Source organism: Citrus sinensis, chromosome 8 (genome assembly GCF_022201045.2).
Source record: "Citrus sinensis cultivar Valencia sweet orange chromosome 8, DVS_A1.0, whole genome shotgun sequence".
Classification (NCBI taxonomy): Eukaryota; Viridiplantae; Streptophyta; class Magnoliopsida; order Sapindales; family Rutaceae; genus Citrus; species Citrus sinensis.
In genome coordinates this window covers 28913307-28939872 of record NC_068563.1, presented here as the reverse complement: position 1 = coordinate 28939872, position 26566 = coordinate 28913307, and the positions used below count along the sequence as shown (strand labels likewise).

Genomic DNA, 26566 nt, shown 5'->3' with positions numbered 1-26566 from the left:
ATTGTGAAAAAAATTATAATTATAAAATAAAAATTAATAATATGTAGTCTATGATGACTTTTTAACAATAATTTTAACAAAAGTAAAAAGGATGTTTTAGCCAGCTTTTGACTAAGATCTCATCCAAACTAGGGGTGACAATATGAGTCGGGATTCGTTTATTCGATTCGATTCGATTCGCATTAAATGAGTTTGGGTTTGAAAAAATGGATTCGTTTAATAAATGGGTGAATTCGATTCGATTCGCTAATTAAACGAATCGAATGCGGGTTTAAAGATTTAGATTCGTCTATTCGTTTAAGATTTGTTTAATAGACATGTCATAAACGAATTGAATACAAGTCAATTCATTTAATTAAATTACTTTTTTATCCTTAAATTTATTTGAAAACTTTTTAAAATTGGGAGGTTAATATTATAATTTTAAGCAATTGGCTAAAGCAAAGTGAAATAGCAATTAGAGCAGCTGGCCCTAATCTCACATTTCACACTCTCTTTCCCTTCATCTCTTAGCAACTCAGCCACGATTTCACAATTTCTCAACCAACAGTCCAGCAGCAGTCATCATCTTGCATAAATCACAGTAAGCTCCACTTCTTTTTCTCTTTTTTATTATTTTTGCATCCAACAAGTGCTACGTTTTGGCTTGGGTTTGTCTTTTATTCATCTTGATTTGGATTTGTCTTTTGAGGATCCACTACTTAGTAGCCATCAATGTTAATTTTTCATTTCTTGCTCAGATAATAAATGAGGGACGTACTGGAAATTCACCCAAGTAACAGTTGGCCAAACCTAGAAGCATATTATGCATCATGAGTACTTAAAATGTTGCCTATTTTTTTCGGCTTTGTAGATTTATCTTGTCTATTTTTTTGGTTTTATAGATTTAATTATTATTTTCTTAATAGTATTGTAAATTTGCTATATATTTAATATTTAAAATTTTACAATGACTATTATCAAAATTGTAGCATGTTAATTATATTTTATTTACTTTTTGGTTTAGGATTTTTATTTTCAAGGTGACAAAGACAAAATGGAGAGAATTAAAGAAATTACCTTACTTTATAATTTGAATTTGAATTATTGTTATTTGTATTATTAGGGATTTGTAATTTGGTATTTGGATGACTGTATATTTAATCATAGAATATGGTTTGGATTATTTATATTTTGTTGTAGGATATTAAATTTGTGGTTTTTTTATATTTTATTTTGCTTAATTTTGTTTATTAATTATATTTTTCTAAATGAATTGTAAACAAATCTTGATTTAATTCGATTCGTTATGGATTCGCAATAGGATAAATAAATAATAAATGCATCCGGATTCGATTCATTCATTAATTCTACTAAATAAATTAAACGAATCGAATCCGTATCCTAAGATTTCTATTCGTTTAATAAACAAATCGAATCCGAATTAGTAGAATTTTGACCCAATTCGTTTACTATTCGATTCGAATTTGATTCGTTTTGCCACCCCTAATCCAAATCATTAAGTGGTTATTCTCACTAGATCTAGGTCAAATATGATTAAAACAAATGAAATTTATAGTTTAACAGGAAATTAGGCTAATTTTGGGTGTAGGTGTATTTTCTGTAGGGTTCGCAAATTGTGGGCTTGGGCCGGGTATGGGCTTTCCATTAATTATGAAATAAATGTTTAATAAAGTAAAAATTTTAAATTAAAGATAATTATCTAATACATAATAGAATAATAGCCTAATATACAAAATATTAGTAACACAACATAATAAATCATAAATACTAATATAAAAAATAATTTAATATTTTGAGTTTTTTTCTTTTTCTAAATTTGATTTATTTTTTCTTTATAAATTAAAAAGCTCATGCTCTTTTGTCCTAGGCCCTTAAACAAGCCAAATTTATGCAGGCTTGATAATGTTTTGCCCACATCCAGGCCCAACCTATGTGGCCCAAGCTTCAGGCTGCGGGCTTGGGCCAACTCATGCTCTTTTGCCAACCTTAATTTTCTAATGTTTGGAATATAAGGTATAGTTAATGTGATCTAGGAGGTGAGCTGTCGTGTTCTAAGTTTGGAATATTATGGCAATCTTGTGTAGCTTATAGGAGTTAATTTAGGAAGTTGACATAGAGAGCTCAAGAGAGCTTCGAGGATAGCTCTAAAGAAGTTATCTGATTAACTCCCTAAGCTTGTAAGATAACTCATGTAAACTCATCTATGAAATACAATATGGATCAAAACCATCATAACAAGTAGAAAAATAGCATAAACAATAAAGAACACGCAAGATTTTATGTGGTTCGGCCCTTTAGTCTATATCTATGGAAGTAACTCATCTTTAATCCGCTATATAAATGAAGTATTATATAATTTGCTCTACAGTATCAACAAAACCTCAATAAAGGTTATTTATGGTGAACAATAGCATGAGAGAGATGTGAATTTTATGAAAATTAGAGAATTTTCTAAGAAAAAAAACAAAAGAAAATGCTCCTTTAAGAGATGGACAGCCAAGATCTTCGATGGAGGTGTAAAAATTGGGGGGAAGAAAATGAGGCAGTCTCTCAAGAAATCAAATCTGAAAGAAAAAAAGCAAGCTTAGAGTTGGATGGAGCAAAAGGAGACAGCCTCTTCAAGATTGAACAGATGGAGCTTATATAGAAGTGTTCCTAAGAGTATTTTGGTAATTTTGAACACATAACGCTCATTTAATGGCTGGCCTCCTTCAGGTGAGGTTATTTGAGTATTTTGCCTTGTGGTCCATTGATAATGACATATATGAATTTAGGAGATAAAAAACCTTCAACCACCATTTTACCTCCACAGTTGGACATGTGGTAGCCTCCTAGCCTTGTGGTCGTGTTGCTTTTCTAGTAGTATCAAAAGGTCACGTACGTTGTTCACGTGCAGGTCTTAATCGCCAAAATTTAACTTTCAATAATGCTCCTTGATATTGTGTATTTTATCGAAATTACTATTTTTTTTCTAAGAGTTTATCCATGTCTCTCTATCATAACGCCCAGTGAAATAAATTGACTTCCCTTAATTTACTTTCACTGAGTTATTGACCCACGTTAACACCTAAATTTCCCCCTAAACAAAAAATATTATAAAATTTTATTATATAAATAACATATTCAATCAACTTAATTTTCAAACTATAATAATTAATATTTATTAAATATTTTAGTATTGTAAACTATGAACAATAAGTTATAATTACTTAAATTTCAATATCAAACAGTATGTCAAACAATTTAAAAATAATAATAATAATCGATTTGGTGGGCTGTCACTTTATAGGAATGGGTTCCACCCTCTCCATAGGGAACCCAGTGAAAAGAATTTAGATGCCCAATAAGACGACAAAACAATGGCCCGTTACAAGAATCATAATCACAGCTCCAGCAATTTACAAGTATCGCTACCGCTGAAGAATGGAACTTTCAAAATTGAATTCGTTTACATCTAACATCTTTGTTTACAACATTTCGGGGGAGGAGGAAAAAAAAAATTATTTGTTCACAAATTACAGTACGCACAGGGCATTCTCAATTAAGATCTCCATACAAGCAATCTGTTCTAGGCCACATAATCTACCTGGCTGAATAGAGATCATACTGACATACCGTCACCCCTTACCCGGAGGGCCAAGAAATTGACAGATGGGTAATTTTTTGCCTAATCAGGGCTCTATGATTGGTTGACAAAAATGTATCTTTCCATTACAATATTAACTTGTCAGGTCGGTACTCAGCTGTCAGTCACAAGTCTAATAAATTATTCGTTCCCAAAGTCCACAATTGCCATAATGGCAATCGGCAAATGTCCCCAATATGAAATTTTATTCTTGGAAGTTTGGAGAAATAGGTAGACGAACAAACGCTTGGCATCTTATACACAACAAATTATTATTAATATCTGCTGACACACAAATCCCAAGAAGATAAGTCTTGCTGATATTTCTCACCTACCCTCCAACAAAAATCCAAATCCAAACGTTGTAAATTTATTATACAGTACATGAACCAAACACATTTTACAATATAGATAAAAGTCTGAGAGGAAGCTTCCCATTAGAAAAGCAGCAGTAACAGATACACTTAATGATTAATTAACTAGCCATGGATCTGCAACAAACCCAGTTAAGGATTCGGAGAAGCAGCCATGGCTGGTTTTTATTTTACAAACAAAAGCTCATAAAAAGACATCCAACAAAGCCAACCACAAAAGACAAATAGTTCTTTTTATTGATACTACAATTTAAACGACCTCACAGCGCTGCTTTATTATGGGGCATGTTCACGTCTCGTAATCTTCATTAACAGTTACAAGGGTTGCACTTGCAGTTTGGTCCACACTTGCAGCCGCCCTCGGCTCCGAATCCCATCTCGGACCCCTCAGAGTGCCTGATCCCAAGGAGGAAAAAAAAATTAAAAAAATAAAATCAAATACAGTCCAAACCTATCCATCATTTGGGTCCCTGAATTTATATAAAAATACAAATAATGACACCGTTTGGATTCCTTTTCCATGCAGGCTAATGTAACGTCAGATTACTTTAAATCAGTTGATAAAAATCAATAATTTAACACACAGTTCTGTAACGACTGCACATTTACGTACATCTTGACAGGAGCAACACCGAGGACGAGGGTCTCGGTGGCGACGGTGGTGCTCTCAAAGGATCTCAAGTCAGGGTACATGGCGCTACTGCATGTCCAAAAAACGAATTAAAAAAAAAAAGACTACAGTTTGTGGGATGAATTTAATTAAATAAAAGGGATTGGATAAATGGAAAGCGTAACGTACCCGCCGCAGCCGCCGCCGCACTTGCAGCTAGAACCACAGCCACAGTTTCCACCACAGCCAGACATTTTTTGTTTTCCTTTGGTGATATAACGATGAGAAGATTTGCAGACAAATAGATCGAAATCAGATTACTGGGATGAGTGCTGCTGCAGGGACCTTGACCAGTATTTATAGTGCGGTTGGTGAATGAAGTTGTGGATCTCCACCGTACACGTGGATGGATCTTAAAGCGATTGCGTCTTTGATGCCGCACGACCGCACGGTAGAGTATTAGATGTCGTTTTGCCCACGTCCACGTAATATTTTGACATTGTAAAATAATAATAAAATTAATTCTGGCCCCTCGTTTCTGTCGTCAATTAATTAAATAAACAAATAAACGCACTGTTCTGGGGATTATTCGGTGGGATGATAATTGAGAAGTCCGCTCCGCTCCCGTTCCTGTGTCCCTGTGCCTGTCCCTGACGAAGAGGTTTTTTTCATGGAGCCCCCTGCGTTGCGTTGATGTAACGTACATCCACACACAGCAACAATATTTATGATGAAATCTATTATTGTTGCTGTGTATGACGTACGTTACGTAGCATTGGCCTTTTTGAATTGATTTTCTCGTGCAATATTATAAATATAAACATGCAATTTTATTATTGAGGTTTTGTGTGGTTATACTTGCCCCTCATGAAAGCTTGGTTTCATCTTTCACACGTTGAGAGATTTGAGGTCTCGTGAAGGAGGGGGAGATTGAAAAATATAAAGATAGTTTTTTTTTTAAAAAAAAAGGGAGATAGGTATTTTTTTTTCCTAAAAAAAGGATATCTTATTTTTAAATTATCTTTTAATTATATTTATTATAAATTAAATAAATCATAATAATTCAAATTCAAATAAAAATTTAAGTGTTAGAAATAAGAAAATATATATTTTGGACTGAATAAAAAATAATAATACAATATTTTCTTTATACATATATTTTATAATAAATATATATTTTATATTTCTAAGATAAATTAGCGAATGAACAACCTATTTACCTTCCTTTTCCTATTAATTTTTGGTGTCTTTAACTATTATAAAAACTGCATAAAAATAAATGGTATACACTTATTTAAGTAGAGAGAAAATTGACAACCTCCCACCTCCCACTTACTATATCCAAATTTACATAATTTTATTAAATGTCGGTCCCACAATACATATCCTACATCGAAAAGTCCACTAAATAATATCGAAATGTAACAAAGCTAACCCATAATGAGATACATGAATACTCTTTTTTTTTTTGTTTGGAGGAGATACATGAATACTTGAAAAAGGTAAAAGACATTCAAGTTACCCACTAGACAAAAGTCGCAAAAGCCAAAGAAAAGGAGAGACCGAGACGTGAAATGTTGATTTTCTTTTAAGTTAAACAATAGATCAATTATAAAAAGCAGGCCAACTTACGGAGGCTATAATAAAGTCATTTCATTTTGCCTGTCAAAATCTCAAGCCTTAACCATAAAAAATGGGAATATCGAAATAGTCTTGTAGGGCCCCTGGAAATTTATTCAAAGTAATCATCTTCGAGGCAAGTAATTAACAATAATCATCTTTTTTCGGGTCGGCAAACAGCCTCACAAAAAAGAATGCATGAAGCTCTCAAAAACTTTGAGGCAATGGGTTGGGTTGAGAATCTATTTTTCTGTTATTTTAAAATTGAGTAGGGTATTCATCTCTCCTTCTAATCTGAATAAAACAGATTTTCTTTCAATTTTTTTAAGAATTAAATTATAGCCCTAATAAAATTTTCGGTTACATCAACAGATTTTCTATTGTATACTTACACATCAAAGTTAAAAAAAAAAAAAAAAAAAAAAAAAAAAAAGAGGCATGGAGCATGGATCTTTCTCTTTTTCATAAATAAATGCAATCATCAAAATGGTTAGCATTTGACTGATTCTTCGAGGCAATAAGATTTGTAAGTTCTTAGAAGTTATCACCATTTTTCAATGAGATTTTAATATGCTAAAAGTTACGCATTTATATGGTGTATATTTTTCTTCTATAACCTTCTATTCTTTTGAGTGACCCTAATGCATTTGACTTCCTAAATCTTTGTATTTTTAGTCTTTCATTTCATGGAAACCGCGAGAAAATGCTAGAATCGTCGTTTTAAGAAATTTTCATTCTCTATAATTTGCTTGCGTGAATGCCTCAATTCTGCTTTGATGCTGCGAGATGATTATGTAACTTGATGTTTACACGCTCACCCTCTGCTTAAGTATGATCCATTCTTTACCACCCCAGCCCAGGCTTATACGCCAAGGCTTAATATGTAAAGGACAAAGAATACCCATTTTCTTTTAACATAGTTTCTCCGGAGATTATTGCTTCGCAAAGAATTAGATTGTTTTGTGAATCGATCAACAATGAAATTTCTCAGCTGCCCTTTTGCTGCGAAAAGAGATGTTTGAGTGATCAGTAAGGTGCACTAAGCTTTCGCTGCACGCCCATTTTCCATTTTTCGCAGCAATTTATCAAACACTTTTTGCTTTGGTTATTGTCTTGAGCTTTTTCTTTGTGGGCAATAAGAAAGCGACGATTCCATCGTCAACTCCAAAGTGCATATGCGGTCCTGATGAAGATGATGGGATCCCCTGTTTGTGGCATTTGCTTGTGGGCCTCAAATTGATTGTATCCCCTGTTTGTGGCATTTGCTTTTCTTTTCAACTTGTTATTCCCTCTTAAAATTTATTCACTTACCCTTTCTCTTTTATGTTCGCTAGCAACAACTTTTTTCTTCTGGAACAAGAACAAAATTATATCATAAATTAATCCTTGATTATGTATAAATTATCACCTGTGAAGGTTCCTTGTGTCAATGTCCTGTTTTAGGATTAAATTACGTCGCAAGGTAGCCGGATTCCCAGTCTTATGTTCGTATTGTAAATTACTTTTTCTCAACTTATTGATATATTATGTATAAAAATGCTATTAGAAGACTTGTGGTATCAACAATGAAAAATTTGTAAGTGTAATAAAAAAAAAACTAAAATTTTTAAAAAGTTAAAACCGCTGTGCTTAAACTACTTCGCATGTAGATTAGCACTCTTCTTAATTATTGCAGTTCGTGGAAAGTAGTAACAGGATTTGAACAATAATTCTACCTTGAAATTTGCATTGATCGAATTCTTAAACAAAAAGGTAAATTTTCTTGTGGGACTGATAAGTGGCCGGGTTCAATTATTTCGAGGGCAGCAATAGAACGGGAAGAACCCACCATCGATGAAGCTTTAACTTTCATATGTCAAGTGGACCTCAGCTGAGCATTGGTGCTTGTGGCCAGGCCTGGGCTCCATGAAGTTGTCACATTCTCATTGGTCAGAGTACAATAATGAACATTAACATTACTTCCAACTTTAGCTGGTGGTGAGAAAAAAAAGACACAGTAAAGGATCAATCAAATTTCCGAAGTTCAGCACTTTAGCTGGCTGCCAGCAGCACTAAATTATCGGTTCTGCTGCCTGCATTAAAACAATTGTTAACATAGTTTGACGTTTTAGATTTTTTTTTTTCTTTTTCTTTTTGGAATAGACCCCTTCGGATATTCTTGTTTTCAAGACTCACAATTCACAGGCAGGAAAATATCTTTAACGAGGGCAACTTCTTCTAGTTGCAAGACATGTAACTTTTCGATTGAGAAAAACCAGCAGACAGCACACCAGAAACTACAACTTTCACGGACCACTATCTGAAAGAAACAATAGAATATGAACAAAAGCACCAGCAGTTACATCTGGAAAATGACTCTGAATTTACAAATCGAGTCGAGTCCGAAAGCAACTCCAATGCCATTCGAAACAGAAACAACCCAGATGACGTTCAACTCCATGCCATTGCCAAGCACTAAATACTACAGAAAGGAAAAGAAATATAATTAATTAATTTATTTATTTAAGTAATTCATTGTTTCTCTTTTGCTATGAAAGTGGGTGCCAAAGCCTAATCCACATGAATTTTATCTAAACTAAGTCTTTCAGATTTTTCACCATTCACAAGCATTCTAAGACCAACTTTCAGCTCGGGCACTCCTTCCTCTAAGACAGCGCACACTGGATAGATAGGAACACCTTGCACTCTTCTTTCCAGTTCTTCATACACTTCTTCAGCCCCGTCTTCATCAATTTTATTCGCTACAACTAAGGACGGCCGATCAGATAAACCTTCCTGATGGTGCTCCAGCTCTATAATTAAATCTCTAAGCTGTTTCCACGGTTTTATACCCTTTCTACCGTCCAAACCAGAAGCTAAGTCTACTACATAGGCCAGAACTTTTGTGCGTTCTATGTGCCGTAGGAAAGCATGTCCAAGCCCACGATTTTCATGGGCACCCTTTATGAGTCCTGGAATGTCAGCAACTGTAATTTGTATGTCATCAAAGTTCATGTTCCCTAAATTCGGCCTAAGAGTTGTAAAGGAATAGTGGCCTACTGCAGGCTTAGCCCTTGATATGGCCCCTAGAAGAGTACTTTTACCAGCACTAGGCATCCCCACAAGGCCCACATCGGCAATGCTCTTGAGTTCAAGTATAAGTTCCGACTCTGAACCAGGCTCACCAGCAACAAGGGAGGATTGATCATCACTGGCTAATTTAGGATCAGAAGGACCATTCTTGTAGGACTTGGACTTCATAACCATAGGCTTTTTTGAAACACTTGGGCAACACACATTGCCCAAACCACCCTCCCCCCCATAAGCAATTATGACTCGCTGACCTTGTTTGGTTAATTCTGCAATGTTATATTGTATTTGTTTTTCACCTTCCTGCTCAGCTTGAGTGGCATGCTGCAGGTTTGTTGATGCCTTCGATGTAATTTCAGTATGAGAAGATGAACTATCATTCTTACATGTAGACATGACTTCCTCTGGAGCACTTGGGTTCTGAATGGTAGTCTGCTGATTAGATAGTGAAGGATCATCAACAAGTGAGCCTGGTTGTTCCCACGGATCCAAATCTGATTCTGAACGATTGTCAACCATAGATGGAATTTCACCCTCTATAAGATGAATAACAGTCCCAACTGGCACCAGGACAACCTACCAGATAAACAATCATTCAATGAATTTTAATTAAATGGCCTAATAATAAAAGCTATTACACCATCTGCAGGTAAAGAGAGCAGCCAAACAGAACCTTGTCTTCCCCGCATGTTCCTATCATATTCTTTGGAGCTCCATGCCCCCCCTTCCCAGCTCTCTGCAGCACAGCATAACTATCAATCACTTCAATGCTAGACTGGCAAGCTAATCTATTGTTCACGATGACAAAAAGATGAGAGTAACATACAAGGTGATGTTGCAAACTGCGGAAGTCCCAAACTGAAGGAGCACACTCAAGTATCACATCACCACCTCTTCCACCATTCCCACCTACATTAGTTAGCACTACTTAAACACCATTTCACCGAATAAATCATTTCTAACTCACAAAACTTACCAGATTATCAATGATCGCCTATCTTGACATGCACAGAGAGTAAAGGCAGAAACAAAGCAGTCAAAGAAGACAACAGTAATGCTACTATAAACAACAATTAAAAGAAATTAACATAACTCAATGCTTAATAGAAGGATGATTTTTTCCATAAAGCTATCATATGTGACCCACCATCAGGTTTACCACGGCGAAGATGCCGGCTACGGCGAAAGCTACAACAACCACTGCCACCATCGCCTCCTTTGGCATATATCGTAAACCTATCTCTCATTCTAGTTTCCTGCAGAAACATCCCAAATATTTCAACAAAAATAAAGGTAAACAAAATGCTCAGAAAAAAATATGAATGAGCATGTTTTTTTAAAAGGGAACCCGGGGGGGGGGGGGGGGGGGGGGGGGGAACCTGCAAAGGAGTAGCTTTCGTCTTCTTCAGAGAATCATCAGAGTAAGAACACACTGACACAAAAATCCATGGTGATTTTGAAGATCTGTGAAAGAATTCCAGGTGCCAAACGGATTTTGCACGTTGCATCCACATTTGTCTCCCAGTTAAATCAGTTATCGCCTCCCAAAATGTAAATTTTACAAACCGATGAACGTTACAAACTCAAACTTACTGTTCAATTAGCGTCTCTAAAATGCTTGTGACCTAAAACAAAAAAAAAAAAGAGAAAATTAAAACATTAATTTCGGTGAGGCATTTCATCAAGCATAACTGTATTTGACAAACTCAAATCCTATGTCCAACCTCTCATAAAGCAAACATGAATGAGAAAATGAAGAATACCCAGTTCATTGTTTATAGAAAAAAGAAACAGAAAATGGAAATTAGGAGATTGGAAGCTGCTGCAGGTTTTGTCTTGGATAGTTCGAGTGAAATATTCAAACGCAATACTTCCCCCCCACCCCCCTAAAGAAAACACAGGAAAGTAAACAAGACGATCGTAGAATACCCTTAAATTTTAGGAACCCGGCTTTTCTTTCGACATCAGAATCACCATTTCCAGCGCTGTTCAGGCATTGCCGTCTGACGCAAAGTCGCAAACACAATGGTTTTAGGGGGGGTTTATAAAATTTTCATTTCTCCCCGAAACATAATTGAATTGGGCCACACTTATGGACTACCATTGAATTGGACCATTTGAAATAACGACTCGAAGGTTATTATACGCTTGTTTCTAGTTGTTTTGTTTATTTATTAAATAATGTTGTGCTTAATTTCAAAGTTACATGCACATTGCCTAGCATAGCAATCTTAAAACACTAACGATAGAGATACAAAATCTTGTACATTATAATGTGTCGGTATAGTATTGATCGATGAATACAATGTAATTAATAAAGTGAGCCATGCATTGACACATTAATTTATTAAAAAAAAATGTATAAGTGTTGTATCCCTAGGTAACTTGTATCAATCAATCCTTTTATATCAAAATTCTCTCTTAATTTGGGTTTCTTTTGATCATAATTTACGTGAGTAATTAGTGGTTAATTGATAAAACATGTAAAACAATAAAAATACTTAATATCCATACATTATCGCTCATACAATAAATGACACAAATCTTTAATTTGTATAACAAAAATTGTAAATTTAATATCACAACTTTGTGATTATAGGACAACTCTCATTTATTAGTTATTACACAAGAATCATATTCTAGGTTACTATCAAACTGAAACAAAAATTTTATGTACAAGGCTGGTTTAAAACAGGAAAGAAAACCTTGAGAGTTGGGACGGCAATATTAACGTGGCCTAGGCTACCTCACGACCATGAGCAAACTTCCTGTAAAAGTTCATCGAAGATCAAATCTTCCAGTTCAAGTGCTACACATTCTGTTTCAAACTCATGATTCATCCAACCATCACCCTTTGTCAAATCTTGAGCCACAATGTCATCCAGTGAACGGTCCGCCTCTGATCGGAAGCTCAAGTAATAGCAAATTCTTGACCAAACTTCCTCAATAAGACGGTGTCCTTTAGGCATTGGACGCATGCGGTGATTGAAAGAGAAGGCTCTTGGGAAGTAGGTGAAGGATGTCTCGTTCATCTCGAGTAGGAGTTCATTGATTAGATCAAATAGAAGTTGGTGATCGCAGATGCCACTCAACACTTCAGAGTAATTTACTTGATGGTGCAAGTCTCTCTCCATTTCCTTGAACAATGAAGGATCCAATGGCTGGTCCAGCGAGTACCAGTTGCCAAGGGACTCGTTTCCAGTAAAGCCAGACAGATGAAGAACATCTTTTACATAATTAAAGGAAGCTTCATCATTGCCCAATTCAAAAGGAAGGAAGCGACTGTCGCTCTCATTGTTCACTTCGCTGCACAAGCTTGGCAAAGAATCTTCTACGGACTCATTTTTCATGACATTAGAAGAATCTGCCTCATCGATATGAATAAACAGAGGATTTGACTCTGATCCTGCTAGAATTTAGCAAAATGAATGTGGCATGAGGTAATTATTTTCAAGCTTCAAGCAATTGATATGCAGAAATATTCTCTGACAATTCATGTTATTAACGGAAATAATATTCAAACAAGTCAATAAAAGAAATGCAAACTATAACAGACTAAGAGGTGTATATTGTTACCTTCTGAAATGTGACATTTTGTAGTGTCCACGATTTCAGGCTCTGACGCTAGACTTGATTGTGAAGGGTCCACGGTAGGATTCACTGCCTTATCAATCTCCTGATCTTCCCGGAAGAAGCTTGTAAGGTTTTCTGGCTCAACCATATTCTCAGCAGGTTCGTCTGTATTAGGAAGTCCCTCATCTCCTGATCTTCCTTCATCCATGTTCTTTTGAAATTGTGTCTCCACAACAGCATCTAGAGGCTGAGTTTTATCTGTATCTATAACAAAGCTACTGGACTTTGCTTCACTGCGAGAATGACTTCCAGCATTTGCACTGCAGTCATTTTCTGTCCTGACTGCCTTCTCTGAATCACGAACCACCTCTCTTACTAAGGAATAAAATGACTCCACATCAGAAAGAGAGGAAATCCTTCTGAAGAACTTTGGAGCACTATCTTTTGATGAAATATTATCTTCATTCCTCAATCTCAAGCTCTTAGAGTGAGGCAACTTCATTTCTCTTCTGGAACTAGACTCAAACAACCGAGCATATTTATCCATGAACTCATTCAAAGAGGCAGTTCTCCTCATGCGGTGTAGTACCGTGTTGCTGAGATTGTGATCAAAACCATCAGTCTCATTGCAACTTATGGAGTTGTCTGAACCATCCTGGCTCATGCTAATGTGCTCAAAACTTTTGGGCATATATTCTCCATCTGCGGATGCTGTAGGAACTCTTTGGAGGAACTGATTTCTGTTTGCTTTGCCTTCCTCCTTCTTGCCCACCTTAATTGCATGCTTTATTCTCTGCTTAATGCCCCTTAGGCGACCTATAACCAATTGATTCCAATTTTGATGATTAGATAGCCGCAATGAACCCGAAGAAGAAGTGCTTGGTTCATGTTTTATGGTGCTGTCCACATCCTGATTATCGAAGGAAGGCCTTGTCTTCTCATTGTAACCTTCCTGAGACCTGACTGCATCCGGCTTGGATACTTGAATACTTGGTACAAACTTTTCTCTTCTGGGGTAGGTCCAAGCTTCATTCCGCTTATGTTCTAGCGTACTTGGCCTAAGATATCTGACTTGAGAAATATCAGCTACTGGAAATGATCCTGATTTGGTTAACTTTGCCTTCCTGTTGGAAATCAGCGGGCCAGGACTCTGTTTTGAAATTGCAATGTCTGGATCTTGCAGGATATTGAGGAACAACTCCTTGTTCACCTTAAATATCTCCAGAACATCCACATATTCCTTGACCTGATGATCGACATCAATCTGGTTCAGACTTTTTGAGGTTCCCATTACTTTCTCAGTCTTAACCCCTACATGCTTTCCAGAATGCTGGTATTGTCCAATGCTGCCCTCAACATTTGCATTATCACAAACATCAAACTCTTTGTTTCTTGGAATTGATCTCCTGTTTGTCTTTTTCACAGATGAAAACTCCAACTCACTGGCTGAGTTATTTGCATTTTTGTGAAGGATGATAATTGGATTCGCCCAATCAGTGCTTATTTTACCAAGGCGATAATCTGAGGGCTCTAAATGATTGATTGAATTTGTTCGCTGAAACTTTGGTTCTGCAGAGAATCCTAAAAGCCAATGTTTGTGGTTCTCTTCCTCAGACATCTCTTCAGTGACTAATGCCTTTAAGCTTTTGTCAGTTGGACTAACTTTTGTAGGATGCTGTTCAACCTGATCATGTTAAAGGGATTACATTAGTTATGAATAATATAATGAACCACCATTTGCATTTTCTGGATTCTCAGGTAATTTATGAGGATCATGAACTTACAAAGAACTTATCTGCTTCGGCATCCAATAAACCCCGTGCTTCAAATTTATCGCGGTCCATAGAAATTGTCTTTGGATTTCCACAGCCTACAATATTGTTGATATGCATTATTAACTGCGTATAAAATTCAAAACACAGTTTATAAGGAGGACAAAAAACTAAAAATGCCTCTGTAAGGGAATCCATATTCATCCTATAGAGTATAGACCTTCGACTACATAGTTTAGAAAGCTTATTTAAAACATTAAGATACTTTTTTACAGTTCTTTGTTTCTGCAACTTTAGATGCAAAAATCCATGAGGCAAACTGACATTGCTTACATTTGGCATGTCTTCTTTCACGGTGCTTTTTATGTGGGACAATCTTTTTGGCATTATTCCTGTGATGATGGTGAAGGACATGGAGTATGCCCCACAGGCAACCTGGGTGGTAGTCTTCAAATTGAACACCGGAGTTTACTCGATGCAACTGCGTTCCCATACTTCAATCACAAAGATTTTGCTTCAACCTCTGAACCCAGAATCTTCAGAATCCTAAAATTTAAAAAAAAAAGAAAAGAAAAAAAAGGTCAACAACAGCAAGAGCTAAGTATCATGACAAGTAAGATAGCCAAGAAGATTATGAATTCAATAACCTTTAAACATCAAACATATTAGAAAGAGAAGAAAGAAAACAAAGCAAACAGAAACAGGTTGCCAAACGGATACACTGAGCCAGCAGATATCTGATTGTGTTCATATTATTAATCTTTGGTGAAGAACGTGACTACAAAACTCATGATTCACGAACCTGACAGTTTACGAAAGCGGATAAAACAGAGAATCCGGTAATAAAACTAGAAGAAGAAGAAGAAGCAAGAATCATGCTCTTTTAATTCCACCCAGTTTCATTTCACCAAACACCTTTAGAAACCAGCTGGTTCCTTGACCGAGAAAAAAGAGGAGGAAAAGGAAAATAAAAACATAAGCGGACAGAATTAGAAAAACATCATCAAGAACAAGTATATGCGGAGAAGATAATTTATCAGAACATTAAATTCATGTTATTTTGAAACTTCAAACAATTTACTGAGCCGCCTTCATTAACTTCAGCATATACAAAATTAAAACACCCCACAAAACGTTTCTTGTAGCAATTAATTAAATAAACGACAACAGCAACAAAGTAACAGGTCATAAAGCATCAAGCCTACCTGATGAAAATCAACAATTAACAACTTGGGAAGCTGAAGCTCTATATAAAATTCTCTGAACAAGCAAAACAGAGGCAAAGAGAAGGTTGGCAGTTATAATGGGGGTATATTTACCAAAACGACCGTGAAGAGAAGTCGTTAAAAGTATTTTCGGCGCGCGCTTGGTTGACCCGCCAGAGGAGGTCACGCTCTGAGCTGAGGCTTCCCTGCAAGACTGGTCCAAATTAACAAGCGTACCAGAGCCAAGTCAATTAAGTAATTTATGGGCTTTGGCTTTACATATAACGTTTGATTTTGATCAGATGACCAAATCTTATATATCAAAATGAACGACTGACGAGGAAGTTTAACTAACTGACCGCACTTGACCTAGCTCAACAACCCATCAGAACGTACACATATGCGGTATCCTGCATGTATATATATTCTATTGATCACTTATGTATAGTAGTTGTACATCTTTGTCATTTGACAATTTTCTTAATTTAGGAGTCAAACACGAGATGGATTTCAAATACAAAATCTCTCAAGTAATTTGCCTTTCTAGACATGCAATTGACAAAGAATTAATAAACAATCAACATGCTTATCGATCGAGTGTCCAGTATTATTCCACGAGTGATTAATGGGTGATCCGCATTCAACAAATAATCAATACGTCAATCGTCTCTGACAAATTATACCAAAAAAAAAAAAAAAAGCATGTGCAATGCGATCAAGAGTATAATGCTCACCGACTCATAGATTGAAGATATGAATTTGACACGAGCTTTTAGCTTTGATACTACTCCATCACCTAGCCGGAAAGCTAAGTTGCTGTGAGTTGATGATCTGAAATGCGATCGCATGCAGTTTGTACTTTTTTATATTTTTAACTTGGGGTAGCAGCCCACGTAATTTGACAAATATTTCTTCGTTTTTAGGTACATCAATTTTCGTTTCTCGAAGGAAAAAAATATATTTCACTTTTATCAGTGTATATTCTACTGCATTTCAAAAAGCAAGGGGAAAAAAAAAAAAAAGCTGTTGTACTGCCTTCTTGTTGTTATGGACTTATGACGGAATTTTTCTGCCATTGCTTTCGCTTAAATCAACCCTTTAAAAGAAAGAAACGTTTTTGTTGCATGATGCATGTAAAAATACGAGCACGTTAATTTGGCTTGTGGTATCAAAAATCAATAAATTTTAAACCCAAGATATATGATTTCTAAGATTTTGGGTATTATCTTATTGTGTAGTGTAACTGACTCCTAAGTTATTTATAATTACCTTTCAAATTAATTAGTTTCGAAGCACTTTGATCAACGTATTTGCTTACTCTTTTACGTGTGTCGGGGTTATTAGTTAAGCGTTGATTGTATTGAAAGTCTATTAACGTATATGATATGTTATGATGCAGTATACATATTTGGGTCCAAAATGTAAGTTTGTATAATCTTTCAAATAGTCGAAAACGTATTCAGCGCATGTTATATATGCCCGCTACATATTTCTTAACCTAAATTTTATCATATTAATATAATTCTCCAAAGTAGAAATAATAATGTTTTCGTGGCTTTTGTTTCTAGATAAGTCAGCTATATTAATTATTATAAAACACACTTCTAGAAATTCAAAGCCTAATTACCCCGTCAAATGGCTTAAACGGCCTTCAGATTGAAAATTTACTCTTTTGTTCTCCCATTTTACTTAGCGTGTTGGCGATCACAACAAAAGCCAAATATTTCTCTTAAATACAAATGCAAAGTTCTTTAAAATATATGTAACTATGAAAATCCTCAAAATATCAGCATCCCCACTATTTCAAAAACCCAAAACGTCCAGCTTTTTGTGTTAAAAATTAAAAATTTTCTATTATAAAATTAATGCCTTATAATTTATAATGTTTCTTTTCAACAATGTTTCTACCCAAAGAGTACTACGAACAACCATACTAAAAAAATTTTATCTTTATGTAATTTATTGTGATTGTCGGTAGCAAAGAACTCGCTATTTATACTTATGTCATTTGGGATCCAATTCGGGATTTTCCTTGGGAGGTATCGGGAAGGAATTGGAAATGAATAGTATTAATTCATATAGATAAAGAAGAAAAAGTTCTCTATCATTGTTGCATTATAATACTATATGATAGAACTTTGAACCCTTTCTTGTCACTCAGTGTATGATAGGATATAGTCAAACTTGTAACACTTGTAGCATAAGATCGTCATCATCATCAATAATATCCATTAAAGGGAGAATTAAAAATCGGAATGGGACAATTATCCTCTATTAAAGTAAAGAACCGGCTACTTAATATTTATGGACCAGCCAAAGAATCAAGTTATGGTTACGCAATAATCTATTGTTGTTTCGTAGTAAATGGTATGGGTTGGAGAAAGAGTTTGATTTATAAAAGGAAATTTGAAATATATTTTTGATTAATTGTCTTAATCTATGAGTTTCTAGAGCTTATCAAAAGAAGGTCAATTTTGGCAGGCCAATGTTATATACTGTCCCAAACTTGACCTCAATTTGAAAACTTCCAAGATATATATATATATATATATATATATATATATATATATATATATATTTTTGTGTTTATATAAAAATGACCTCACATAGTTGAAATGTTGACAATATTTTCCTTGTCTAAAGTTGAAAATATACTAGGTTAACTAGAACGCACCATATCAATGTTTTACATGTGTTTCATGATCACTTCATGAGACCAATCAAATTAAGTATATGAAATCATCTTGAAAGTTGAAAACACACACCCGAAGGCAACAGTTTTATTCTACTCAACGAGCTTAAAAAGCATGTGGTACGCCTTATTCAACCAAAAACTCAAATTAATCGTTGGTAGTAGCGCCATTAGATAGCATTCTCTTTCGCGGTGCAATAGAAATGGTGTTACACATTTATAAAACAAAACTTGCGTTCTAAACTGAATGTCGCATACATGACTCTGTCACGTGTCTTAATTTATTGTGTTACTCAATAAAAGGGGTGTTATCAGCATATATGAGAGATGTTGACAGAAACGTGAGTTGGGCTAAACTCGAAACTTTCTTCGGCCCAATGTAGGTCCAGATGGGCAAGCTTAAGTAATGGGCCCGAAAACAGAAGCTCAATTTCTGATTTCACGTTGTGATGTAATTGGACTAAAACATTTGGTACCCAGCTCTGTTCAATTAAAAAAGAATTCAATTCATTCTCTTTCCCCCATAAAAACAACATCTTGAAGCAAAATTTAAATTTTGGTCCTCCAACAAGCTAGAGTTTCTGGCAACTTTTGCATAAATACAATGGGGCAGGCAAAGATATGAAACAAGTTTGGCGTTATATAAGCGTCACCAGAACCAGATATGTGTTGTTTTTCAACTTTCTGTTGCAAGATCCAAATGCGTGCAACTTGTTATTTAAAAAAATGCTTTTCTGGTTACCGTATGAAGAAACGATGTAGTAATTTATACACCAACTTAAAGCAACAGAACTTCACCGTTTACAGGGTAAGACAGCATCACTCTTTTACCTTTTTCTTTCACCACAAAAATGAAGAAAAAAGATTTGGATATTCCACTTCTTTACCTTAACCTTTTCTTTAATTCTGTCTGCTGTTGGGACTTATGATCTGTACATTACTTCTGCATTAAACTTTCTTCTTCTTTTTTTCTATCAAATGGCTACAAAAGTGACACCTATGTTTTTGATTTTAGATAAAAATTAAGTAATTAATAACATCGTGATCTATGCTTTTTACATTCCCGTAAATAAAGATACAGGTATGTAGTTTTTCCATTTGTATAAGATAGGACCTTGACCCCCCCATCCATTTCTATATATCTCTGTTGAGTGTCGATCCCTTCGGTTCAAAATTCAATGTTATTCATAAAGGTTGATTAGGTTACTTCAATAGGTGCGAGGGACCTATTTGATAATATACACAAATTATATCTTTATTTAAGACAACGTAAAATTAATGCGTCACCGTATGTTATTACCCCTTTAATAATATATAAAAACGCGTTTACTGTTCGGCCAAGCTGATGTCCTTGTAAGCATGAGAGTAGCGGTTCAAGCTCCCATAAAAATATTGTGGAGGTTAAAATATTTTAAAATTTTTTTTTCTTACAAAATGCTAGTGCAGCAGATATATTACTCGTTTGTGAGGATTATTTATTTGCGTATGTACTTCATAAAATTTAATATAATAAAATAAATCACAGTTATATATATTTAATTATAAATATTAATGTAATATTTACTATAATAATTATAAATATATATATATATATATATATATAATATAATAATATGATATATAACCAGTATTAAAAAAAAAAACGCGTTTACTTTCTTCGTTTTTCTCAACATTCATTTTCCTTAATTAAGTTGTTAATCTTTTTAACGTATGCTTTTGTAACGAGCTGCAATGAGGTGTGAAAACAAGTCAAAGCTTTGAAGAAAAAAAGAAAAGAAAGAGGGGTCAGGGGTGGGACCATGTAGATGCTTGACACAGAAAGCCAAATAACAGTGCGTCATATCAGTCATCGCCAAAGCTTTTTTTATGTCCGCGGAAAAGTTTCATGACGCTGCTGATCCTTTTTTTTTTTTTTTTTATAAATTATTTTAATTATTTAAATTTGACAAAAAGGCCGGGGAGAGCCTCGCCGGCCTGCTCCACTTATTGACGCTGATTTTTGTCGTAGCCGCCGTCCAACCGTTTACGTACACACGGTCCTCTGTCACTTGCAACGCCTTATTACTATATTACCCTCACCAGCATGAAATTTCTATCCTACGAATTTATTTCCGCGAAAGTCTCTTGCAAACATTGTACTGTATATGAATATAAATATATAATATTAAACCTGTTTTAATTTTTATTGGAGAGATATTGACATTGTAAACTTAAAAGTTTGTTTTATTTTATGAATAAAAATATTAGAGATCTCAATATTTTAGTCTTAAATTAAATTTCAATATCATACGTCCCTTGTATAGATGAATGTTAGGTTTCATAACTTGTAAAATTAGCTAACCACCATTCAATAGATGAATGTTACAAAGTTGAAATTTAAATTCAGATTTGAATATTGAGATTAAGGATGGCAATGGGGAGGAGAGGAGAAGGGATTGATATCTCCATATCCATTCTCGATATTCTGCATATGTCCCTATCTCATTTCCGTCCGTATTAGAATTCCTTGAGGGAATCTCTCTCTTTTACCCGAATAATAATAAAGGATTCTTGAAAGTCTTCAATTTTCAAATAATTGATACGTTTTTAGTTTTTATTTTAATTTAATTAATAAAAAATTTAAATAAAAGTAGAAGTGAGGCGGATGTTTGCTACTTTTGAAAATTAGAAATTATGTTTTATAATTTTGCTTTAATTTTTGTTTTATAAGATAAAAGTTTAAAATATTTAATGAATATTATAATTAAAAAAATTTGGGCCAATAGGATCCTATCCAGCCTTTTTAATGGCCTAAATATAAATTTAAAAATACAACTAGTCAATTAGGATCAAAAGTTTAATAATATAAATATTTTGATATTTGTTATTTATATTAATATTTAATAATCTACAATTTAAATTTTTATTTATTTATTCACAAATAATTTTAAAAAATAAAAAATGGGAAAATAGAGAGAGATGGTGATTCCATCTCATCCCCGTTCATTCCCTTAATAAGAAATTAGGTAAAATATCGTTCTCATCTCTTCCCCGAGTAAAAAATTGAGTATAAACTCCTCCTCATATCCTCTCCGAATAAGGAAAATTCCGGAAGATCCCCGTCCTCGAGGAAATTTTTGTCATCTCTAATTGAGATACCTAATATTACTCTTTTATAAATAGGTTTATCACTTAAATAAGTAATTCATGCATAGAATAATTTTTTATTAGCAAATTTTGTTTTCTAAGGAATTAATACCATGATGAGATTAGTTTTGTGAAAGAAAACAACTTGGCGTGCAGCTGATATGCAAATTTTAGATCAGAGTTTGTGTGTCTTGTTTTTAAGACTCTACATACACAGGAGAGAAAATGTTATAATATGATAAGTAGATAATTGATAATAAATTTGATGTTATTAGAGTTTACCGTTAATCTTTATTATTGGATTGCCATTCTCATAGATCGAAGTTTTGGAAAAAGTAATCATTACCGTCACATTCAATAGTTTTATCCATAATGAATTAGAAATAAGAATATCGATCCATTCGTCCATGTGATAATGCCGTAAATAACAAATCCTGTCCATAATCAGATTCCTTCTTTTATAAAACTACTCAGAATCAATCTCCAAATCATACCCCATATATATATATATATATATATATATATAATTACTAATTTCGACTCACGCCTAACGCCTTGCTATTTATTACATTTGGATAGCAAAAACTTGTCTAAGATAGGTATGAACACAAATCCCTGTCTCTGTCTGGCAAGCGAGTGTCCTCACTCGCACCTCCATCGCGAGTGGGCAAAGATCCGCAATGAAAATAACAATTAAACAAATTCAATGCATCAACATCGCCATCACCATAATCATTTTTGATCATCCTCCATCATCACGCTCTCACTCAATCCCTTCTTTTCACTCTCCCTTCCCTTGCGATCTCCTACTCCACTCACTTCACTCTCTGCAAATTCTAGTAGAGAGACTGAGAGAGAGAGAGAGAGAGAGACACACACACACACACACGCAATGGCCTTTAAACTCCGCATTTCCAATTTTACCCCTATAATTATAACCTATTTACTCCTCATCACCACCCCACCCATTCTGGCCCTCAACATCACCGACCTCCTTTTACCGTACCCGGACCTCTCCGCATTCTCCGCCCTCATCTCCTCCACGTCCTCAGCCGTCGCCGCCGACCTCTCCCACCGATCCTCCGTCACCCTCCTCGCCGTATCGAACTCCTACCTCAACTCACCCTCCTCGGTGGACTTCACGCGCCGCCTCTCTCCCTCCTCCCTCGCCGACCTCCTCCGCTACCACGTCCTGTTACAGTACTTGTCCTGGGCAGACCTCCGCAAGATCCCCTCCTCCGGCATTCTAGTCACCACGCTCTTCCAAACCACCGGCCGCGCGTCGTCAAACTTCGGCTCCGTCAACATCAGCCGCAACCCCGCCACCAACGCAATCGCCATCCACTCCCCCGCTCCTTACTCCGCCTCAAACGCCACCGTGTTGACCCTAATCAAAACCCTGCCTTACAACATCACAATTCTCTCGATCAACTCCCTCTTGGTCCCCTACGGCTTCGATCTTATGGCTTCCGAGACCAGGCCGCCGTTGGGACTCAACATCACCAAGGCCCTGATCGACGGCCACAACTTCAACGTCGCGGCGTCGATGCTGGCAGCCTCCGGTGTCGTCGAGGAATTCGAGGCCGATGAAGGCGGCGCCGGGATTACTCTATTCGTCCCCACCGATCTCGCATTCGCAGATCTGCCCAATAACGTGAAGCTGCAGTCTCTGCCAGCTGATAAAAAAGCTGTCGTTTTGAAATTCCATGTTTTGCATTCTTATTATCCGCTCGGTTCGCTCGAGTCGATAGTGAACCCGGTTCAGCCGACATTGGCGACCGAAGACATGGGAGCCGGTCGGTTTACGTTAAACATTTCGAGAGTTAATGGTTCAGTGGCTATCGATACTGGGCTCGTTCAAGCATCGGTAACGCAAACAGTTTTTGATCAGAATCCGTTGGCGATTTTTGGGGTATCAAAAGTGTTACTGCCAAGGGAGATTTTTGGGAAGGAGCCGTCGGTGACGACGAAGCCGGGGAATCAGCAGATAGGCAATGCTCGGCCGCCGGGTGTATCACCGTCGCCTGAGAAATCACCGGGACTCGGTGGGCCCTCTTCGCATTTGACGTCGCCACCCGGCTTTCGCGAAGATATGAGATCAAACGCTGATGGATTGCAGTTGCAGTGGAGGAGCTACGTTGTTGCAGCTGCTCTGTGTTGTATAGGATTGTTGTATGTACTGGTATGAATCCTTTTTTTTTTTTCGGGTACAATTTTTTTTTCTGTTCTTATTTTTGTTACATTGCTGAATTTAATTTGGCTACAAAAGCAGCCGAATTGTTTAATTTTTGGGTTTTTTTAAGAGGGGATGTTTATTTAATTGTGTCCATGATTTAAATACTTTACATTCAAAAGCACCATTTTTGCTCTGCTCAATTTGTGTTTTTTTTTTTTTTCTTGGGTTGTAATTTTGTAAAGGAGCTTTTGAGTATTTAATAATGCAATGTATGTACGAGTAGCATGAAGGGATTGTATCTACTTTTATACATTTTTGTTATTTTGCTGATTTTATTGGAAAGAAAATAACGAGCTAGCTTGCCTTCTTCTGGCATAAAGTGATAAAGCTACCATTCTTTTTCGGTAACATCCTGTACTCTGAGCTTTCCAGAACCACAAATTCTTCAAACACTGCTTTTTCTGAAGCCTTTTAATTCTCGTTATTTTTAATTTTTTAAAAAAAAATTAATTTTATGACAATTACACGCGGACAAATATTTTTAAGATTTTTAACTGGACAAATGGAGCATGGGGAATCAACAGGTACACCGTACGCTGATAAAACACGCGCGCATCACGGACTCGGTACTTACAGTGAATTTTCTAGAATTTGAGGGGTATTTTGGTCAAAAGATGGACACAGAGAGAATCTATCCTGCTGGGATTGTAATGGCATTTTGCTAGATGTTAATTGTTGGTTGGCCAAAGCATTAGTAGTAGTGGGTGACAGAACGCGGTCAGGCAAGTGGGTTATGTTCTTTTCTGGCCCGGCCCCACAATATTTTCGATGGTCCTGATATGATCTGATAACAGTTGCCTGATGCCTCCACGCTTTTCTATGCCGTCTGATGCTGACAGCGGACAGAGAATCTACAGTGTGTGTTCCCATGCCCTATATTGCACTATGCATACGTGGGAACTGTCTGATCTTATGTTTACTGGTTTTGATGGATTTAACGATCATGTCCCCGTGTATGAAATTGTCATACGCTTTGTCGCGTACTAAAATGTTGTTTACTGGGAAAGCCTGATTATGCGATAATAAAGCGATACTTACATGTAGACATCCATCGAATATTTGAGAGGGTTAAAATTTGGGCAGTATTTTATTAGCTTCGATGTATGTTGGTCTCAGTTATAGTCTGATTTGTACATATCAGTTATATTCTCGTGTAATATGAGTTGTAATCTGAGCAATAGTCTCATATAATAAAAAAAAAAAAAACGATACTTACATTATACCTCAAAAAAAAAAAGAGTAAAAATAAGTCACAAATTATTCTTTTTTACAAAGTTAAACCCTAATTTGAGATGTGTAATATCAAATCTAACCCTTATAAATGTTTTGAAAATTTGCACTTTTCTCCCGTATAATTTGGAGCTTTTCAAACATCATATCCATAGTTGTTATCAGTATGTTTTGAAGTGGCTCTTCTATGATTGAATTCTTCGATTGCATCCTTATGCATAATGCAAACTTGAAAAGCATAATAAACAAGTTAGGAAGAATAATGAAGGATTTTGTGGCTAAAATGAAAATTCTGTAACGACCTATATAATATAAAATACAAACTGTTGTAAGGTAGATGGACGCATATGGTTTATTTATTCTATTTGAACTTGTTACTACCAATTCTCTAGCCCGATCCTACAGGCATCTCCAAGAAACCCATAAACTCCGCTGTAATTTTGATTTTTTAATAAAATCTTAAAACCGATTCCCCCTATGACTGATTTTGGGTCCCTTTTGTTCTTCAGCAACTTCCTGCTGAAAATACTCATGTGAACGGAAAGCCCGTTTGTTCAACTCGGGCTGTTTAACCAACGTCATAAGAATGACGTGCGGGCCTTTGCCAGCCCTTTAGTTTTCTTTTGGGCCCTCAGCATTTGTTCATTGTCAATGTCGGAGCAACAGTTAATTCAACAATTTGATTAGATATTAATTCTTTTCACATGGCTTTTTACAAACAAAGTTCAACTGGGGGCTGCTTGGTAATATAATTAATAAATTTGTCTTTGACAATTTTAAGTATAATATTATCTGTGGTCAAAGCCGTGGGTTTGAAATTTGATTACAAGTAACAGAAAGTCAGTTGAATGTGGACATAAGATGATGTGCCGTGAATGAGTTGCTATTGAATTACGGAAGTAGAAATTGTTTTGTTCACAAACAGAAATTTTGTCCATATTTTTGAAGAATTTTGTCTCCTTATTTGGGAAACCCAATAAAGTATTGCTTGATTCAAAACCTGAAAACCAAATCAAAAATTTGACCATGCAATTCGGTTTCTAATGTTGAGAATGTTGACGTGTTCAAAGTTGACAAATTAATATGATCAATTATTATTAGAAAAAAAAGGTTTATTTCTTATTTGATTTGGTTCTGAGATGGTCTAGAAGCCAGTTCTGTTTCTATATGGTGCGGTACATGCATGCATATAAAAAGATGAGAAGGGTTTACCAATTTGATTTCGATGTATTCAGAAAATTTTATATATATAGTTTTTCTCTAATGAAGATATTATGAATATATATATATATATATATGAATACATTTATTTTAATTTATAGTAGATTATTTTTTGTTGGTTAATATACTAAAATATGTGTTTTTTTTATCTATTAGTGGCATTTTTACTTTTTTCAAAATAAGAATATAATGGTTAGATAATTATTATAT

General features: G+C 35.4%; 4 protein-coding genes and 1 long non-coding RNA gene across 12 annotated transcripts; 2 read left to right on the top strand and 3 right to left on the bottom strand.

The window, feature by feature from the left end:
- The first annotated feature begins 439 nt into the window (after positions 1-439).
- LOC127899228 (uncharacterized) lies at positions 440-1239 on the top strand. Its single transcript, XR_008051213.1, has 2 exons — positions 440-583; positions 1007-1239. It is a non-coding gene; the product is annotated as an uncharacterized LOC127899228 (long non-coding RNA).
- A 2741-nt stretch (positions 1240-3980) lies between these two features.
- On the bottom strand, positions 3981-4969 carry LOC102617427 (metallothionein-like protein type 2). The gene is made up of 3 exons (XM_006488261.4): positions 4802-4969; positions 4616-4702; positions 3981-4398 (listed from the first exon to the last, which is right to left on the bottom strand). Exons 1-3 carry the CDS (start codon positions 4864-4866, stop codon positions 4311-4313), a joined length of 240 nt encoding a protein of 79 aa, XP_006488324.1. The 5' UTR covers positions 4867-4969; the 3' UTR covers positions 3981-4310.
- Positions 4970-8703: 3734 nt separating this feature from the next.
- Positions 8704-11402, bottom strand: LOC102614389 (probable GTP-binding protein OBGM, mitochondrial). Of its 2 annotated transcripts, XM_052432534.1 has the most exons (7): positions 11231-11402; positions 10895-10926; positions 10681-10765; positions 10449-10557; positions 10128-10210; positions 9975-10037; positions 8704-9877 (listed from the first exon to the last, which is right to left on the bottom strand). In XM_052432534.1, exons 4-7 carry the CDS (start codon positions 10546-10548, stop codon positions 8783-8785), a joined length of 1341 nt encoding a protein of 446 aa, XP_052288494.1. In that variant the 5' UTR covers positions 10549-10557; positions 10681-10765; positions 10895-10926; positions 11231-11402; the 3' UTR covers positions 8704-8782. The 2 variants fall into 2 exon arrangements, with proteins under 2 accessions (XP_052288494.1, XP_052288493.1); XM_052432533.1 differs by having other exon boundaries at positions 10681-10926; positions 11231-11401.
- A 444-nt stretch (positions 11403-11846) lies between these two features.
- LOC102616142 (uncharacterized) lies at positions 11847-16761 on the bottom strand. 7 transcript variants are annotated; one of them, XM_006488259.3, is made up of 6 exons: positions 16586-16761; positions 15966-16057; positions 14980-15192; positions 14659-14744; positions 12878-14558; positions 11847-12710 (listed from the first exon to the last, which is right to left on the bottom strand). In XM_006488259.3, exons 3-6 carry the CDS (start codon positions 15137-15139, stop codon positions 12049-12051), a joined length of 2589 nt encoding a protein of 862 aa, XP_006488322.1. In that variant the 5' UTR covers positions 15140-15192; positions 15966-16057; positions 16586-16761; the 3' UTR covers positions 11847-12048. The 7 variants fall into 7 exon arrangements, with proteins under 7 accessions (XP_006488322.1, XP_052288941.1, XP_052288942.1 ...); XM_052432981.1 differs by having other exon boundaries at positions 15852-16057; positions 16586-16760; XM_052432982.1 differs by lacking the exon at positions 16586-16761 and adding an exon at positions 16211-16229.
- Positions 16762-22232: 5471 nt separating this feature from the next.
- On the top strand, positions 22233-24029 carry LOC102615547 (fasciclin-like arabinogalactan protein 4). Its single transcript, XM_006488254.4, has one exon. It carries the CDS (start codon positions 22562-22564, stop codon positions 23855-23857), a length of 1296 nt encoding a protein of 431 aa, XP_006488317.2. The 5' UTR covers positions 22233-22561; the 3' UTR covers positions 23858-24029.
- Positions 24030-26566: the final 2537 nt, after the last annotated feature.

Excerpts from the sequence above, each read along its gene's own strand:
- LOC102617427 (XM_006488261.4), bottom strand. The coding sequence starts at position 4,866 with ATGTCTGGCTGTGGTGGAAACTGTGGCTGTGGTTCTAGCTGCAAGTGC. Across the intron at positions 4,703-4,801 it reads TGCGGCGGCGGCTGCGGCGG|TAGCGCCATGTACCCTGACT; the intron begins GTACGTTACGCT and ends TTGGACATGCAG. Across the intron at positions 4,399-4,615 it reads GGTGTTGCTCCTGTCAAGAT|GCACTCTGAGGGGTCCGAGA; the intron begins GTACGTAAATGT and ends CCTTGGGATCAG.
- LOC102614389 (XM_052432533.1), bottom strand. The coding sequence starts at position 10,815 with ATGTGGATGCAACGTGCAAAATCCGTTTGGCACCTGGAATTCTTTCAC. Across the intron at positions 10,558-10,680 it reads CGAAAGCTACTCCTTTGCAG|GAAACTAGAATGAGAGATAG; the intron begins GTTCCCCCCCCC and ends ATGTTTCTGCAG. Across the intron at positions 9,878-9,974 it reads GAACATGCGGGGAAGACAAG|GTTGTCCTGGTGCCAGTTGG; the intron begins GTTCTGTTTGGC and ends TTTATCTGGTAG.
- LOC102616142 (XM_006488259.3), bottom strand. The coding sequence starts at position 15,139 with ATGGGAACGCAGTTGCATCGAGTAAACTCCGGTGTTCAATTTGAAGAC. Across the intron at positions 14,745-14,979 it reads TGAAAGAAGACATGCCAAAT|GCTGTGGAAATCCAAAGACA; the intron begins GTAAGCAATGTC and ends ACAATATTGTAG. Across the intron at positions 12,711-12,877 it reads AAAATGTCACATTTCAGAAG|CAGGATCAGAGTCAAATCCT; the intron begins GTAACAATATAC and ends GCTAAATTCTAG.
- LOC102615547 (XM_006488254.4), top strand. The coding sequence starts at position 22,562 with ATGGCCTTTAAACTCCGCATTTCCAATTTTACCCCTATAATTATAACC.